Source organism: Aquarana catesbeiana, linkage group LG02, assembly GCF_042186555.1.
Source record: "Aquarana catesbeiana isolate 2022-GZ linkage group LG02, ASM4218655v1, whole genome shotgun sequence".
Classification (NCBI taxonomy): Eukaryota; Metazoa; Chordata; class Amphibia; order Anura; family Ranidae; genus Aquarana; species Aquarana catesbeiana.
The window spans coordinates 686,978,385-686,997,926 of NC_133325.1; the positions used below are offsets into that span (position 1 = coordinate 686,978,385).

Genomic DNA, 19,542 nt, shown 5'->3' on the forward strand with positions numbered 1-19,542 from the left:
TAGACGTGTGAGTGCTGCCAGCATTGCTGCAGAGGTTGAAGGGGTGGGGGGTTAGCCTGTCAGTACTCAGACCATACGCCGCACACTGCATCAAATTGGTCTGCTTGGCTGTCGTCCCAGAAGGAAGCCTTCTAAAGATGATGCACAACAAAGCCTGCAAACAGTTTGCTGAAGACAAGCAGACTAATGAAATGGATTACTGGAACCATGTCCTGTGGTCTGATGAGACCAAAATAAACGTATTTGGTTTAGATGGTGTTAAGCATGTGTGGCGGCAACCAGAGGAGTGTGTTTTGCCTAAAGTCAAGCATGGTGGTGGGAGTGTCATGATCTGGGGGGTAAAGGTGATGGACTGGCCAAACATGTCTCCAGACCTAAATCCTATTGAGCATCTGTGGGGCATCCTCAAACTGAAGATGGAGGAGGGAAAGGTCTCTAATATACACCAGCTCCATGATGTCATCATGGAGGAGTGGAAGAGGACTCCAGTGGCAACCTATGAAGCTCTGGTGAATTCCATGCCCAAAGCGTTAAGGCAGTGCTGGAAAATAATGGTGGCCACACAAAATATTGACACTCTGGGCCCAATTTGGACATTTATCACTTAGGGGTGTACTCACTTTTGTTGCCAGTGGTTTAGACATTAATGGCTGTGTGTTGAGTTATTTTGAGGGGACAGCAAATTTACACTGTTATACAAACTGTACACTCACTACTTTACATTGTAGCAAAGTGTAATTTCTTCAGTGTTGTCACATGAAAAGATATAATAAAATATTTACAAAAATGTGAGGGGTGTACTCGCTTTTGTCAGATGATGTATATGAATAATCTTGCTTGCTAAATTTTTTGCAGCCAGACGTGGGTTTGAGACAGCGTAGACAGGTTCTGCACTCTCTCAGACCCCCCCACAGAAATGAGCAGCCTGGTCTAGGAGCTGCCCCTGCATGTGGATGGACTGTAAAGGAACAGCAAAGCATGCATCATTGCTGTGCTCTCCTCTACTGTAAATATTCTTATATAGAGCACTGTGCAATGGTATTGTTTATATGTGGAAGTTGTATTTCTTGAAACAAAGAACAAAGGCTACTAAAAGAACCACAGAAGTCAAGTGAATGTAGAGTAGTAAAACAGCTGTTTATTTATAAAATATAAAAGCTGATCTTATTGTGTGTACAAATAGGTATTCTATCATTGGCAAGTAGAACCGGTTAATGGCTAAAAAGCACTGCCATCTATACTAGATAAATAGGAAACTTAGCAATAATAAATAAAGGCTAAGGATGGGAAGTACTTTACAGTCATAAATTCAGAATGAGACTCCACACATTTTAAGGCAGTGGCTGGCATGATGGTTTTATATTTTGTTGCAGCTGATGTAGTTTAGGCTGGGTGTGGAATCTCCAAGGTCTCTGTGAAATCAAAGTCAAAGTCTTCAAAGACATGAGTTTCTGATGGATCTAAATCTTCTGATTTACGCATGGATAACACAAGGTCTACCGGGTACTTCTGAAGAAGCAAGGGATCAAAGGTCATTCCTCTGAAGAAAATATGGCTCTGGAACTGATGGAAGTGGCGTAGCCTCTGTCTTGAAACTTTACACAGGAGCTAAGAAGAGCATAACACATTTACATCAGTTACAATCAGGAATATGCACAAACTACTATTAGATAAGCTAAACTAGACTTTGAAACTGTGAGATAGCTAGATACCACAGGTCTAAGCATTTAGTCATATGATTTCTCCTGAAGGGCAGGATCAGCCAATCCGAACCCTGATCCTCCTCATCCTAGATCAGGAGGATCCCCTTGACAATGTCCAATGAGGACAAAACACGTAGGGAAGGAGTTCAGTGTAACCCTTGCAAGCCAGAGGAGCAGAGTGGCCGGCAGCTGGTGGATCTTTCATGTTCCTGTAAAATTTCAGCTCAGCTATACATAGTACTATCTGGATCACAGTAAGAGATATGCCTGTTTTATCCTTTTGAATATGAGTGTATTTTTAATGTATAATAAAAATTGTATTGATGGTATTACACAATGTGAGTCACTCTTTATGGTCCAATCCATCCATCTGGGGTTTTGTGAAGTTGTGAAAGAGATGTGTTTTGGAAGATTGCCATTGTTTCCCAAGGAATGCCTGACCATGTGACTGAAGCAGTCTATAAATTTGTATGTTCTCTGGCATCACACATTTATTTTCCTGTTCCCCTGATGACCCACTGTGACACAAAACTAGTTGTGTGAAGTCTTATACGCTCGCTGATGCCGGCTGTCAGCGAGGCTCCATGCAAATTAAATGCTTTTTATTGTCCTTAATCATGTGAGTACCTTGTGGTGTTTTTAACAATAAACATGTACTAGCAATATTCACGCTATGTGCAGCCTATGTTCCTTTACCTCTATGATGGCTGTCTGAGTTGGATCTGAAGTTATGGCGTTGGTATTGGGGAATATCATATGTTGAAACCCAGTGGATCGTACTGATCCAATTTATAGACACCCGGAGGTGTCCATTATTTCTCATGTGGGTTTGATCTCTGTAATTGGGTTTTACAACCATCTGGTAAAAGCCTTGATTACAGTGCAGGGCATGTGTGTCTGGTGGAATTCCTTAACAATTTACGTGGTTTGCCACCCGCTGGGATATATCATTATCTGGAAAAGAATTAGATACACCTTCATTGCTATTGGCAGATGGACTTATTTCTATATTGAACCTTATGGACCAATACATTTACTGTTTGGTTGTATATTGATACATTTTCAGTATTTCATTTCTTGCATAATAACCAGAAGCGCACTATTGTTTATGTATATACACTGCTTCAGATGCTTGGTCAACGGATTCTCTAACCAGGATAAGGAGATACAAGTGTTGTTAGTCTAATCTGTAATAAGATAGGCAGACACTTTGGGTGAATGCGATTCCTAATGTGTGGTGAAGGGATCATTATTGGAAATCCCCTTTGAGTGAAGATTCGCTGGGTGTTGTCTGGGGTTGAAGATTTTAAATATTTTGAACTTGCTGTTCATGGTTATGATCACACAGAAGCCTTTTTTTGTTTTTTTCTTTCATGAACACTTCATTTTTTTCAACACAGGATTGTATGCTATAAATATTTTTTATTTGAGTTATTCAACTTTGTTACATTGCTTATATGCGTGTTTGTGGTTTCTTTTTTGTGATACACTGGGGGAGATTTACTAAAACTGGTGCACACAGATTCTGGTAACCAATCAGCTTCTAACTTCCGCTTGTTCAATTAAGCTTTGACAATAAAACCTAGAGGCTGATTGGTTACTATGAACAGCACCAGGTTCTGTGTGCACCAGTTTTGCTAAATCTCCTTCACTGTGTATGTACTGATTTACAGCACTGTACTTGTGAAACATTGTAATCTTTCACTGTCTTATATATCATAAGATATCTTATGAAATTATATCTATGTCATATATTTACACATAGTTCATGTTTATTATAGTATTGCTGCTGAGGGATTCATTTAAACTGTGGGTATTGGATTATTGATATTGGATTGTTTTTTTCTTTTTGTTTAGACCAGGGTTTCTCAACTAGGATTCCTCCAGAGATTGCTAGGAGTTCCTTGAGAAAGGAGCAGTTTCTGCCTCTCAGGTAAGTTCCCACTGACACCATTGATCTTTTTAGCTATGTGTAAGGGGGTAATTCTTCCCAATGATCACAAGTGTAAGGAGCATTCTTCCCACTGACTATTACACTAATGTATCACGAGTTGCAGATATAGTCATTTTAGTAGAGGATCCCTAAGACCAGAACATTATTTTAAGGGTTCCTCTGTGTTGGAAAGGTTGAGAGAGGCTGGTTTAGACATATCACAGAAGGGTTTCATAATATTATATAGAGGTAAGACTGAAATTTAATGGCATGGGAAATCTGTTTGTTGTATTTCAAAATTGCTATACTCCTCAACCCACAGTGAGTTATTATCTCATGGCATTGTATGATATTTACTGTATATAAATAATTTTCACTTCTCTATTGAAACTTGTTAGAAACTTTCTAACTAGGGTCGATTTACTAAAACTGGAGAGTGCAAAATCTGGTGCAGCTCTGCATAGAAACCAATCAGGTTCCAAGGTTTTTTTTTGTCAAAGCCTTATTGAACAAGCTCATAGACTCTTTAGTACCTGATCATTGTGAGCAATATTACATCTTCCTTTCCCTTACCAGTCTAACAGTATGTATATACCTTGAAAATGGCTCTTAGCACAGCATACCTCTTTTAAAAGAAAGGACAGTCCTGGGCTTAAAGACTCCGGAATAATGAATTCTGCTTGATTGACAAACTCCAGCATACTTATGTGGTCTCTAGCATATGAAACTGGAAACTAAATATAAAGAACAATCAAATTAAATGCTTAGTACTAAGCTTGCCTTTTTATGCATATAAATGACATCAATTTTCCTTTACCTCCCCAACTGCAAGTGCATACAATAAGACACCCAAAGACCACCAGTCAGCTGAATGGCTGTAGGGACCTCCAGAAAGAACCTCAGGAGCTAGAACAACAAATCAAACAAAATCCAACATATTGTTCTTGAGTATTTACAGTTTATAGCATTATAGTGATTGTAAAGGATCATTTTTTTATTTTTTAAAAATAACAAACATGTCATGCCTACCTCCACTGTGCAGCTCGTTTTGCACGGAGTGGCCCCGAACCTCATCTTCTGGGGTCCCCCAGCGGCTCTCGCTGCACCTCTCCTCTCGCGGGAGCCAATGGCTGCCTTGCTATCAATCTACCCAATCAAAACCTGGGACCCCGTGGAGAGAGGTACAGCTTGTCCCAGCCGAGGAGATGAAGGGGCTCAGGTAAGTAAAACGGGGGGGGCTGGGGGGCTGGTGACTGCCAGGTGTTTTTTCACCTTAATGCATAGGATGCATTTACAACCCCTTTAAGGTTCATAGGCTTTGCCAAGATTCTCCGGGTCTTAAAGTGATACTAAAGCTTAGTTTTTTTGTTTTTTTTTAAAATAACAATCATGTCATACTTACCTCCACTGTGCAGCTCGTTTTGCAAAGAGTGGCCCCGAACATCCATTTCTGGGGTCCCTCAGCGGCTCTTGCGGCTTCTCCTCACATTAGATAACCCCCTAGGAGAAGCGCTCTTCCGAGGGGGTTACCTTGTGGGCACGCTCCCGAGTCATTCATTTGGCGTCCATAGAAGCCGAATTTTTGACTCGCCCCCGCCCCCGGTGCCCAGGTCATTGGATTTGATTGACAGCAGCGGGAGCCAATGGCTGCGCTGCTATCAATCTATTCAATCAAAGCCGGGACTCCATGGAGAGAAGAACGGCACGTCCCCGCTGAAGAAGATGAAGGGGCTCAGGTAAGTAAAACAGGGGAGCAGTGACTGCCAGGTGTTTTCTCACCTTAATGCATAGGATGCATTAAGGTGAAAAAACACGAACCTTTAAAACCCCTTTAATGAAAACTGTGATCTATGATGGCAACATTGTCTTTATTATATATCCACAAATACATCTCATACATCACAAAACACGTTTTAGCATACATGAAAGCCTTTGTCAGCTAGATAAGACCATCAAGAGGAAGATTCCATTGACTCGGAAAGAAAGGAGTGATATGTATTTAGAATGAGGACTAGTCCCCCAATGAACCGATAGTAATAACTACTTCTTTAGATCCTGTTGCCACTTGGTTGGTAAAATCCACTGCTATTTAGATATCTGAGAAGGTCCCTGAAAAGCTGCACCCAATTTGGATATTTTCAGGCTCTGATGCATGCTGGCTGATGACTTCATACAGATGGGTGTTAATAGAAAACAAGAAATGTATGTTTAGGGCGCACAGGGCTAGCGTAATCTAGATAATGTCTCTATGTAAGGCAGTCCAAAATAAACATGAGGGTGCTGGTGGAAGTGATGGAAGTTGTGGGATGATAATCTTCAGCACAAAGGGCTGCAACTTTAAAAGACTGAAGCAGGGTCTATAGGAATACAAAAAGACAAACAAAGGCGCCTCTAAGTGCAGAAGAAAAACAAGTTTAATGCCCCAACTGGGTTCAAAAAGCACTTACAGGATAAGAGATGTAATCAGGCACTTCATGAATAAGGCTGCATTGGAAAGGGTCACGGTGGGAGGAAGCATTCAGAGCGGATGGATGTTGTGACTGGCAGCAGCAGCGTGGAACACAGGGAGCCGCTGTGAAGCCGGCGTACTCAGCAAGGAGAGACGGCGTAACCGGAAGTGATGTCATCCACTCGAGCGGTTCCTTAGCCAGCCTGGACCGCAAACAAACAGCCGAAGGGAGGATGTGATGTCATCAAGAAGGGACGCATTTCGGAACAGTCCTTCGTTCCTTTATCAACCTATAGGTGCTTCCTCCCACCGTGACCCTTTCCAATGCAGCCTTATTCATGAAGTGCCTGATTACATCTCTTATCCTGTAAGTGCTTTTTGAACCCAGTTGGGGCATTAAACTTGTTTTTCTTCTGCACTTAGAGGCGCCTTTGTTTGTCTTTTTGTATTCAGATGGGTGTTAAGAAGATGCATTTCTACCAAGAAAAATCACATTCTTGGGGTATAATTATAAAGGTTTGACTCTCAGATTCACCTAAGATTCACCAAACATTCTCTATCACCTTTCACCTGTTCCACAAAAAATTCAACAGTATTTTTATGTTCGATTCTGGATACAGTATCATTTGCTGTATTTATTAAAAAGATTCACATATAAAAATGTGTTACAATGACTTAGGTGAGCCCAATTCTTTCCTATTTTGTTTTGCCAGAATGCCTGTTTGCACAGATCCACTGAGGATTCAAATATTTACATATGTCATTCTTTAATATTTTTTCAAGTAGTTTTGTAAATCAGTTGAATGATGAATGCATGCCAGCAAATGTCACTGGATTAGCCCATTTTTTTTTTTAATAAAGACCCTAGGACATGTGTAACATGTTCCAGGAGGGTGCAGGCAGGGAGTTTCCCATACAGATATCACGCTCACCTAGGCCCTAGGCAAGACTTGAGGAAGTGGAAGTGGGCCCCTGTCAAAAAAAGAAAAAACCCATTCTCTGAAAAAAACCCACCTCAAATGTGTTGGGGGCGGGGGCTGTTAGAGTGGTACCTTTTTCACTTTTGAGTGAGGGCCGGTTCACACTGATCCGACATGCACTCTGACTTCCTGAGCACAAGTCGCATGACATGTCCAAATCAATGGTTCCCTATGAGAGCCGTCTTAACTGATCCGACGTGTGTCGGTCCCACTTTGAAAATGCTTTCTGTACTCTGTGACCGAATGTATTCCATTGTTGCAACTGAATCGTATGCGGTTGAAATGTGATTATGTGCCGAGGATGCTGTATACTAAATGCAAGGTGTTTCAGCATAATGTTTATACATATGGAATTCTGTATTGTTTCTCTGTTTTATTGATTTCTCAATAAAGTTCCTTTTGATTTAAAAAAAAGAAAATGTTTTCTGCACCCCAGAGGGGTCTGGTATGGTCTTGGGGGGGGACTTAAAAAAAAAACAACAGCATTGGGTCCCCCCTAAGACCATACCAGACCCTTTTGGGGTGAAGAAAGCATTTACGGATCCATACCAGACTCAAAGGGCCTTTGGTATGGATCAGGGGGATCCGACGCCATTTTTTTTTTTTTTTTTTTATCAATTCGGCATGAGGTTTCCTCCATACTAGAAGCAAAGGAATTGTTTTCATTGGTTAAAGGACTAGTTGCAATCATGTCGAAGTCGGATCCTATTCATTGAAGTTGCATGGAAGTCGGACATGAACACGCAGGGCAAAGTCGGAGTGGAAGTCGTACTACTTTCGTGTCGAATCCGTGTAAACATAGCCTGGAGGTTTGTTATAACAACTAGTCATGCAAACAGCTGTCTTTATCTTAAACAGCTGGCCTTTTGTTTTAATGTTCATATTCAGTGTGTTTTCCCCTTACCCATGTATTGAAGGGTGCCACATATGGTGTATGCACGTTCTCCAAAAGGAAGGTGTCGAGAAAGTCCAAAATCTGACAATTTCAAGTGCCCTATTGAAAAATGAAAAAACCTTGTCAGATATATCAGTTAGTCTTGGAAGTGTTTTCTTAGTGTACGTCACATCACAGATTCATGGTAGTACAATGTTTTTGGTTAGTGTCAGAGCATCTATGAATTAAAAATATGGCATATGATTTCTGAGTTTAACTATGAACTTGTCTGGATGTCATTTAGACTGAAATCTTAAAGGTCATGTCTTAAAGTCCCAAAAGTTACAAGACAGGAAAACTGGGTTTACATCTTCAATCAGATTGCTCTGCAAGCAAATTGTATACAGATAAATTAAGACCAGGGGCTTTCAATATTGGAAAAAACTGACTTCCCAAACAAGGTAACCTAGTTGTATACAAATCCTATATTCCAGCTGGTCTTTAATTGTTCTGGCAATAAGAAAGATCAACAAATTTAAGAGAAGAGGTATGGTCCTATTCAACAAGTTTCTGTGCACACAGGTGCCCACTGTTCTTAAAGCTCAAGACATTCTGTGGAAACTTCAAACAAAAGTCAATATGGAAACGTTTCTATACATGAAATAGGCACCCTCTATATTCCAATGTTATGAGAGAAAAATAGGATTTTTGACTTACCGTAAAATCCGTTTCTCTGAGTTCATTGACAGACACAGCGCTTCCTTATTCAGAACCATAGGTTATATCGCCCCTACACAGGGGCGGATCCAGAGTCTAGTCTCAGGAGGGGCACTGCCAGAAAATACGTTTTTTTGGGGGGAATTTATCAGGGAAATGGCTGGTGTTGGCGCTTCAATCATCACAGCACCATGGTTGTTATGGTGTCAGAATGATTGAAGCGCATTTTTTCTATTATTACATTGTTATATAAAATGAAATAGTTCAACTCACCATAATGCAGAATCAGTGGGAGCCCTGAGCATGTCACTTGCCACGTTGCCTGCCACCAGATGCGGATTGTCACTTGCCACTTCACCTGCCACACGTTGCAGATTGTCACTTGCCATGTCACCTGCCCCCAGATGTGGACTGTCACTTTCCTGTTACAATTGTCACTTGCCACATCGCCTGCCACCAGATGCAGATTGTCACCTTGCCACGTCACCTGCCACACATTGCAGATTGTCACTTGCCACATCCCCTGTCACACATTGCGGATTGTCACTTTCCACGTCACCTGCCCCCAGATGCAGATTGTCACTTGCCTGCTACAATTGTCACTTGCCACATCACCTGCCACCAGATGCAGTTTGCCACTTGCCACGTCATCTGCCACCAGATGCGGATTGTCACTTGCCACGTCACCTGCCCCCAGATGCGGATTGTCACATCACCTGCCACCAGATGCGGATTGTCACTTGACACGTCACCTTGCCACCAGATGCGGATTGTCACGTCGCCTGCCACACATTGCGGATTGTTACTTGCCACGTCGCCTGCCACCAGATGCAGAGTGTCACTTGCCACGTCGCCTGCCACCAGATGCAGATTGTCACTTGCCACGTCACCTGCCAGATGCGGATTGTCACGTCACATGCCACACATTGCGGATTGTCACTTGCCATGTCGCCTGCCACCAGTTGCAGATTGTCACTTGCCACGTCGCCTGCCACCAGATGCAGATTGTCACTTGCCACATCATCTGCCACACGTTGCGGATTGTCACTTGCCTGCTACAGCTACAATTGTCACTTTCTGTTTCCCAGAGGGTGAGGCAGCAGATTACCAGTCAGGCAGCAGAGAGATGATGTAATCTCTCTGCTGCCCGTGGCTACCTGCACAGTGAGGGTGGAACTGCAGGGATGCAGGACGGGCGGTGAGAGATGATGTCATCTCTCTGCTCCCCCACCCGCTGGCTCCCTGATTGTCCAGCAGCCCGGCCGCTCTCCAAATGTCACCCGCCCACTCTCTGACTGTCACCAGCCCCCCTGGCCGTCCGCTCTCTCACCCGCCCACCCCACTGTCAGTCTCAGACTGTCACCAGCCCGGCCGTCCGCTCTTACCCGCCCACTGTCAGTCTCAGACTGTCACCAGCCCCCCCGCCGTCCGCTCTCTCACCCGCCCACTGTCAGTCTCAGACTATCACCAGCCCGGCCGTCCGCTCTCTCACCCGCCCACTGTCAGTCTCAGACTGTCACCCGCCTGGCCGTCCGCTCTCTCTCTCCCGCGGACCCAGCTGCCTGCCCTCTCACCAGCATTCTCGGAGGGGGCAATTGCTCCGTTCCCCCCCCCCCTGGATCCGCCCCTGCCCCTACAGGAGTAGGACACTAGGCAGAAAAAAGACTATGCTACGCCCATGGGCAGTCCTAGGTGATATACACCCCCCTCTCTGCTATAGTCCTTCAGTTTTGTCCCAAGCAGTGTCAGAAGCATTTTAAAACTCCATAGAGGTGTTGGTGCTGTGTCTGTCAATGAACTCAGAGAAACTGATTTTATGGTAAGTCAAAAATCCTATTTTCTCATTCGTTCATTGACAGACACAGCGCTTCCTTATTCAGAACCATAGGGACGTCCCAAAGCAGTGCCAAACATGAGGGGTGGGACAACGAAAAATCCCAAGGCTAACACAAGAGCCAACCAGGTAACAGGAGCTCAACACAGAAACAAACTGGAGCCCGTCCCAAACACCTTGCGGCGAAAAGAAGCATCCTCAGATGCATCATGCCAGCACAGCCACATTGTAGAGTTTTGTGAAAGTGTACACCGACGACCAAGTGGCCGCCTTGCAAACCAGCGCAGCTGATGCCTGATGATGGAAGCCCTCAGAAGCAATAAGCAGCCAAGTAGAATGCGCCGTAACAGGGAAAGGAGGAACCCAACCCCTGATAGAATAGACCAGAGTCATTGTCTGTCTGAGCCATCTAGAAAGGTCACAGAAGAAGCAGGCAGCCCACTTTTTAGCCTGTCCGTGATCACAAACAGTGAGTCTGATTCCTGAAAAGGCCCCGTGACTGGCAAATACACTCGAATCGCCCGAACACATTCAGGGCATGTAAGGTAAATCCCTTAGGACATTTTGACCTGGGACACAGGGAAGGCAATACAACATCCTTAATCAAAAGGAATCAGAGGAGGGAACCACAGACAAGGGCGAAGAACCACTTCATCTTTGTGGATCACCAGGTAAGAAGTATGACATGGTAACGCTTACAGATCCGACACTATGCGAGCAGAGGTGATAGCAACCAAAAAAGCCACCTTCTGGGACAGAGCAAGCAAAAGAACCTCCTGAATATTTTCAAAGGGAGTCTCCTGTGGAAGCGAACGCACCAAAAGTAGATCCCACGGCAGTAGAAGCAACCTCTCAGGTGGAGGCAGATGTCGAACCCCTTGATTAAGAGTAAAAACCGACAAGGCTGACACCTGGCCCTTGATGGTACTCAAGGCCAAGTTCTGCTTAATCCCCCATGAAGGAAGGTGGAAATCCGAGCCACCGAGAAAGAACAAGGGTAAATGCCAAGCGCCTCACACCAGTATATGTATGCTATCCATGTCTGGTGGTAAATCTTCCCAGAGGAAGGCTTCCTAGCCTTCAGCAGAGTCGTAACTTCAGCACCCAGCTCATAACAACCAGGCCTTCAAAAACCAGCGACTTCAGCAGGATGGAAGATCGGCCCTTGGGACAGTAGAATCTCCCTGAGAGGCAGTCGACAAGGGAGGTCAGCGACCAATCGCACCAGGTCGGCATACCAAGACCGACAAGACCATCCGGGCCCACTAGAATGACTGAAATCCCTTCGGCCTCGATCCTGCGCAAAAGCCATGGCAGAATCTTGAGAGGAGGAGAGGCGTAGATCCGACTATACCGGCCCCACGGGACCACCAGAGTGTCTGCAGTGTCCACCAGAGGAGCCCGTGACCTTGCCAGAAACCTCAGTACGGTTCCGTTAAGCCTGGCTCTCACCCGGAGAAGGGGGGTGTGGAGGAGAACCCCAGAGGGACCGACCACCCCAGGGAGTACCCGCACCCCACACCACTCCAGGGAAGGAGAGGAGGGGGCCCCTTACTTACCGCTCCAGCGAGTGCGCAGGTAACACACAGATCAGATCCTCCTCCCCACCAAAGTGGGGGCTGTCGGCCATGAGGAACGCAGCGACACAGGCCGAGACCTGGTCGTATGCGACCTCGTGAGATTTTTTTTTTTTTTTTTTTTTTTTTTTTTTTGAAAGCCTATGGCGTGCAAAACACACCCCAAAAACTTCACCCGGTGCATAAAAAATGTGCACACACATAAAGAGTGCTCACAAAAAAGTGCCACGGGTACACAGACGTGCCAATTCCCTGATCCCCCGGGGCGTTAGGCTCCTGCGGGGACAAAGGTACTTACAATGGTCTATCTGGCCGGAACCAGACAGACCCCGTTCTCTGGAGGGCCTGCCGAAACAGGACCCACCCAAGTACTAGGTGAGGCTCCCCCGAAGGGAGACCCCATGAGAGAGGGCGAACTAAGCCAAAAGGCCATGTCCACCCCCACCCAAGACGTTCAGGGCTGGCCCGAGGACCCGCATCCTTACTAGTCAAACGTGCAAAAACGTGAAAGACAAGACGTGACAAACATAGGATTTCAATCAAAAAAATAAATAAAAAGTGGGGGAAAGGGATAGTGGAGGAGAGTGAGAAGAAGTGAGATGTTTAACTCGCAGGGCCAGCCCCCGTCCAGTGGGGCTATGTTGCGGCTGACCTAGCGCATAGCTGCGGTCTGCACGCGCTTGCTGGCCAGACTGGGGAGACCACTGGATCTTAGTGTCCAGCCCGTCGCCCAGTCTGGCAGTTGATTGTAATCTCACAAAAATCCAAGAGAAAAAAGTAGCTTAAAAAGCAAAAACAAAAAATTGCCATGACCGGAGATCCCAGTAGGAAACTGGGCCCTTACTCCTGACTAGGCAGAAAAAAACTGAAGGCCTATAGCAGAGAGGGGGGTGTATATCACCTAGGACTGCCTATGGGCGTCGCCAAGTCTTTTTTCTGCCCAAGTCTTTTCCTACTACTGTAGGGGGCGATATAACCTATGGTTCTGAATAAGGAAGCGCTGTGTCTGTCAATCAATGAATGAGAAAAACTACCAGTATTTAAAAATATGCAGACACTTTTCAATGTATATAGATCCATACCAGGGGCGGATCCAGAGTCTAGTCTCAGGAGGGGCACTGCCAGAAAATACGTTTTTTGGGGGGAATTTATCAGGGAAATGGCTGGTGTTGGCACTTCAATCATCACAGCACCATGGTTGTTATGGTGTCAGGATGATTGAAGCACATTTTTTCTATTATAACATTGTTATATAAAATGAAATAGTTCAACTCACCATAATGCAGAATCAGTGGGAGCCCTGAGCATGTCACTTGCCACGTTGCCTGCCACCAGATGCGGATTGTCACTTGCCACTTCACCTGCCACACGTTGCAGATTGTCACTTGCCATGTCACCTGCCCCCAGATGTGGATTGTCACTTTCCTGCTACAATTGTCACTTGCCACATCGCCTGCCACCAGATGCAGATTGTTACCTTGCCATGTCACCTGCCACACATTGCGGATTATCACTTGCCACATCCCCGTCACACATTGCGGATTGTCACTTTCCACGTCACCTGCCCCCAGATGCGGATTGTCACTTGCCTGCTACAATTGTCACTTGCCACATCACCTGCCACCAGATGCGGTTTGTCACTTGCCACGTCACCTGCCACCAGATGCGGATTGTCACTTGCCACGTCACCTGCCCCCAGATGTGGATTGTCACGTCACCTGCCACCAGATGCGGATTGTCACTTGACACGTCACCTTGCCACCAGATGCAGATTGTCACGTTGCCTGCCACACATTGCGGATTGTCACTTGCCACGTCGCCTGCCACCAGATGCAGAGTGTCACTTGCCACGTCACCTGCCACCAGATGCGGATTGTCACGTCACATGCCACACATTGCGGATTGTCACTTGCCATGTCGCCTGCCACCAGTTGCAGATTGTCACTTGCCACGTCGCCTGCCAACAGATGCAGATTGTCACTTGCCACATCATCTGCCACACGTTGCGGATTGTCACTTGCCTGCTACAGCTACAAATGTCACTTTCTGTTTCCCAGAGGGTGAGGCAGCAGATTACCAGTCAGGCAGCAGAGAGATGATCTAATCTCTCTGCTGCTCGTGGCTACCTGCACAGTGAGGGTGGAACTGCAGGGATGCAAGGCGTGTGGTGAGAGATGATGTCATCTCTCTGCTCCCCCGCCCGCCTGCTCCCTGATTGGCCAGCAGCCGGGCCGCTCTCTAAATGTCACCCGCCCACTCTCTGACTGTCACCAGCCCGTCCGTCCGCTCTTACCCACCCACTGTCAGTCTCAGACTGTCACCAGCCCCCCCGCTGTCCGTTCTCTCACCCGCCCACTGTCAGTCTCAGACTATCACCAGCCCAGCCGTCTGCTCTCTCTCTCCCACGGACCCAGCTGCCTGCCCTCTCACCAGCATTCTCGGAGGAGGCAATTTCCCCGTTGCCCCCCCCCTGGATCCGCCCCTGATCCATACAAGGCTCAGTAGGCTTTACAGTAAGAAAGATGTGCATTTCATTATTTGATAAGATGAAACATTGACACTGTTGGGGCTCATTTATTTTTAGTAAAAGAATACAAAAAGACACGATTGTGTTGCTAAGTTACTATAGTAATCAGATAGGATCAGACTCTTTGTAACTATGCCATTTGATATATATCTTCCTTTATTATATGTTCACATTGCTATTGCAGCTGTTATTTTAAAGTAAAGGAAATGTTTTTAATTTTGTGTAAATCCAGTTCCTATGGTAACCTGACAAATATAAATGCCGAGGATAGTCACCCAGCCTCCAACCCTTGAGAAAGTCAGGTGTCAGTGACAGAACACGTCGGGAGCCAGGTGACGCGAGACCGGAAGTTTGGATTCATTGCTGATTGTCTGCTGTGTGACCCCGCGGTTTGTTTCATTGGATGCACAGTATTCATTTTAACTGTAATGGAAATGTTGGATGTGAGCTTGTTGTCGGAAAATCCAACCGTGCGTATGCTCCATCGAATATTTGCTGTCAGACGTTACACCAACAAATGTTTGCTAGCAGGTTCTCAGATTTTTCGCCGTCAAAACTTTGTTGTCGGAAAGTCCGATCTTGTGTACACGAGTTTCACGCATGCTCGGAATGAAGCAGAAGGAGCCGCACTGGCTATTGAACTTCCTTCTTCTGGGCTCGTCGTACGTCTTGTACGTCACCGTGTTCCCACGTTCGTAATTGTTGGCCAACATTTGTGTGACCATGTGTATGCAAGACAAGTTTGAGCCAACAACCTTCGAACAAAAATCCACGGTTTTGTTGGCGGAAAGTCCAATCGCGTGCTTTAGAGGGATATCTTAAAGAGGAAGTAAACGCTGTTTTTTTTTTTCTTTTTTTTTTCTTTTTTCTTACCTGCAAAGTAAAGGCATAATTATACTAACACATTATGTGAAACTTACCTGCAAATGAAGCCCTCAATGTCACCACTGGAGGCCACATCCATCTTCGCCCGTCTTCCTTCCGGGTTCGTGGACTCCGGTTGTGTGACTGGCCGGATCCGCGTGACGTCACTCCCGCGTGTGCGCATGGGAGCTGCCGGTCACGGCACAGGGCTCTGAAGAAATGGCACGAGTCGCCGTTCCTTCAGAGCGCGTGCGCCGATGACGTCATCAGTGGCATATACAGTAAATATCTCCTAAACGGTGCACGTTTAGGTGATAGTTATGCCGCGTACACACGGTCGGACTTTTCGTCTACAAAAGTCCAACGGACGCTGACGGACTAAAGCTGGCTGGTAATCCGATCGTGTGTGGGCTTCTCCGGACTTTCAACGGACTTTTTTAGCCTCAAATCCGACGGACTTTAGATTTGAAACATGCTTCAAATCTTTACGTCGTAAGTACGACGGACCCCGAAATCCGCTCGTCTGTGTGCTAGTCCGACGGACAAAAACCCATGCTAGGGCAGCTATTGGCTACTGGCTATGAACTTCCTTATTTTAGTCCGGTGTACGTCATCACGTACGAATCCGTCGGACTTTTGTGTGGTCGTGTGTAGGCAAGTCCGTTCGTAAGAAAGTCTGCCGCAAGTCCGCCGAAGGTACGTCGGAAGTCTGTTGGACAGGCTGTCGGACTTTTGTAGACGAAAAGTCCGACCGTGTGTACGCGGCATTACAGTACTTATAGGTAAGCCTTATTATAGGCTTCCCTATAGGTACAAACAATACAGGGAGGTTTACTTCCTCTTTAGGTAATTCATTATGAATCAAATTTCAGTGCCTATGTAAGCCTCTTAATCCAACTGTTATTAGTGTCTGTAAAGAGACCTATTGTAAATAAACTTGAATTTATTTTTCTAGTTTTGCAGTCCATACTTTCACCCAGTTCTATTGTGTTTTTTTAGAAATTCTGCATTGGGCAAAGCAGCTTGGGAATAAATTAGTCAGCTTAATTATTTTATAAATGATTTTTGTATTGGAGGCACTGATTGATTAAACGATCGATATAACAGACTAAACTAATTGTTCTAACATTCCAAGACATTAGTTAACCTTCCTAAAACACAGAGTTTGCTGTGATTTGAATGGGACACTCCGGGATTTATTTTGATGTGGTTGATAACTGCTTATGATAAAGTTTCAACAGACTCCTGTGTTCTGACCTGATCTCTCCACTGTAGGGGGTCATCTGGAGTAATATTGGCTGAACCATTTTGAAAGCCCCCATCTAATTTATTTTATTGCTGCATACTTCATTTATTTGACTGCATACTTCATTTATACCAGCAGACTAGCAACCTATTAAAGAATGATAAGATATGTACTCAATAATGTGTCCATTTTTCAGTGCTCAGTGCAGCAATGATGTGGTATAAAGAATTCTGAAGTCTAAGCAACACCATAAGTTGTTGTAATGGAGTTTCACTTACCTCTTTCATCAAGCAACACATTTTCCATCTGAAATAGCACAATGATGGTATTATTAGAAAATTCTTTGAAATAATATTGTGATCTTAGAGTGTAGGTTGGGTCCACACCTATGCGAATTGGATGCAGGTTTCTCGGCATCCAATTCGCATAGCAGGAAATTTTCACTGGCTCTCTATGGAGCCAGTCCGCTGCGGCTCTGGTGCTGATTGCACAGGAGCCCTGTGTGTATTTTGGTCTATTTCAGGCCTGAATTCAGCCTGAAATCAGACCTGAAACTGTGAATGGAGACGCACCAGACTCCTGCTGTGACCTGTATGCTGCCTAGGTGTGAACCCAGCCTAAAGAAAAGGCAATTCTGATTTAAGCGTTAGGACCCTGCATTCACTATATCTGGTCTTCCACAGTACACAGAACATGGAAATGCAATTATTTTGGTAAATATAAACTGCTAAATACCTTTTCTCATCAGTAGTAAATAGCAGTCTTGTGACTTCTATGAGTGTCTAGTTAACCACTTCAGCCCCGGAAGGATTTACCCCCTTCCTGACCAGAGCACTTTTTCCAATTTGGCACTGCGTGGCTTTAACTGCTAATTGCGCGGTCATGCAATGCTGTACCCAAACGAAATTTGCGTCCTTTTCTTCCCACAAATAGAGCTTTCTTTTGATGGTATTTGATCACCTCTGCCGTTTTTATTTTTTGCGCTATACACGGAAAAAGACCGAAAATTTTGAAAAAAAATGATATTTTCTACTTTTTGTTCTAAAAAAAATCCAATAAACTCAATTTTAGTCATATATTTAGGCCAAAATGTATTTGGCCACATGTCTTTGGTAAAAAAAATGTCAATAAGTGTATATTTATTGGTTTGCGCAAAAGTTATAGCGCCTACAAACTAGGGTACATTTTCTGGAATTTACTGCCTATGTCGTTTCTTGAGGTGCTAAAATGGCAGGGCAGTACAAAACCCCCCCAAATGACCCCATTTTGGAAAGTAGACACCCCAAGGAAATTGCTGAGAGGCATGTTGAGCCCATTGAATATTCATTTTTTTTGTCCCAAGTGATTGAATAATGACAAAAAAAAATTACAAAAAGTTGTCACTAAATGATATATTGCTCACACAGGCCAAGGGCATATGTGGAATTGCACCCCAAAATACATTTAGCTGCTTCTCCTGAGTATGGGGATACCACATGTGTGGGACTTTTTGGGACCCTAGCCGCATACGGGGCCCCGAAAACCAATCACTGCCTTCAGGATTTCTAAGGGCGTACATTTTTGATTTTACTCCTCACTACCTATCACAGTTTTGAAGGCCATAAAATGCCCAGATGGCACAAACCCCCCCCAAATGACCCCATTTTGGAAAGTAGACACCCCAAGCTATTTGCTGAGAGGCATGTTGAGTCCATGGAATATTTTATATTTTGACACAAGTTGCGGGAAAGTGACAATTTATTTATTTATTTTTTTTTTTTTTTGCACAAAGTTGTCACTAAATGATATATTGCTCACACAGGTCATGGACATATGTGGAATTGCACCCCAAAATACATTCTGCTGCTTCTCTTGAGTACGGGGATACCACATGTGTGGGACTTTTTAGGAGCCTAGCCGCGTACGGGCCCCCGAAAACCAATCACCGCCTTCAGGATTTCTAAGGGTGTACATTTTTGATTTCACTCTTCACTGCCTATCACAGTTTCGGAGGTCATGGAATGCCCAGGTGGCACAAACCCCCCCCCAAATGACCCCATTTTGGAAAGTAGACACCCCAAGCTATTTGCTGAGAGGCATGGTGAGTATTTTGCAGCTCTCATTTGTTTTTGAAAATGAAGAAAGACAAAAAAAAAAATTTTTTTTTTCTTTTTTTTAATTTTCAAAACTTTGTGACAAAAAGTGAGGTCTGCAAAATACTCACTATACCACTCAGCAAATAGCTTTGGGTGTCTACTTTCCAAAATGGGGTAATTTGGGGGGGTTTTGTGCCACCTGGGCATTCCATGGCCTCCGAGACTGTGAAAGGCAGTGAAGAGTGAAATCAAAAATTTACGCCCTTAGAAAGCCTGAAGGCGGTGCTTGGTTTTCGGGGTCCCATACGCGGCTAGGCTCCCAAAAAAAGTCTCACACATGTGGTATCCCCGTACTCAGGAGAAGCAACAGAATGTATTTTGGGGTGTAATTTCACATATTCCCATGGCATGTTTGAGCAATATATCATTTAGTGACAACTTTGTGCAAAAAAAAAAACAAAAAAAAAAATTTGTCTCTTTCCCGCAACTTGTGTCACAATATAAAATATTCCATGGACTCGACATGCCTCTCAGCAAATAGCTTGGGGTGTCTACTTTCCAAAATGGGGTCATTTGGGGGGGGTTTGAACTGTCCTGGCATTTTATGCACAACATTTAGAAGCTTATGTCACACATCACCCACTCTTCTAACCACTTGAAGACAAAGCCCTTTCTGACACTTTTTGATTACATGAAAAAATTATTTTTTTTTGCAAGAAAATTACTTTGAACCCCCACACATTATATATTTTTTTAAAGCAAA

The 19,542-nt window shown here is 44.6% G+C and overlaps 1 protein-coding gene across 1 annotated transcript in view; it reads right to left on the bottom strand.

Annotated features, from left to right (window-relative positions):
* Positions 1-1,120: 1,120 nt before the first annotated feature.
* RSKR (ribosomal protein S6 kinase related) overlaps positions 1,121-19,542 on the bottom strand; it is a 60,975-nt gene continuing 42,553 nt past the window's right edge. Inside the window, exons 8-12 of the mRNA XM_073616772.1 lie at positions 16,983-17,010; positions 7,970-8,059; positions 4,454-4,542; positions 4,260-4,370; positions 1,121-1,608 (exon numbers count right to left, since the gene is read on the bottom strand). Coding sequence (XP_073472873.1) covers positions 1,384-1,608; positions 4,260-4,370; positions 4,454-4,542; positions 7,970-8,059; positions 16,983-17,010 — 543 coding nt within the window. The 3' untranslated portion in view covers positions 1,121-1,383. The remainder of the gene's footprint in view (positions 1,609-4,259; positions 4,371-4,453; positions 4,543-7,969; positions 8,060-16,982; positions 17,011-19,542) is intronic.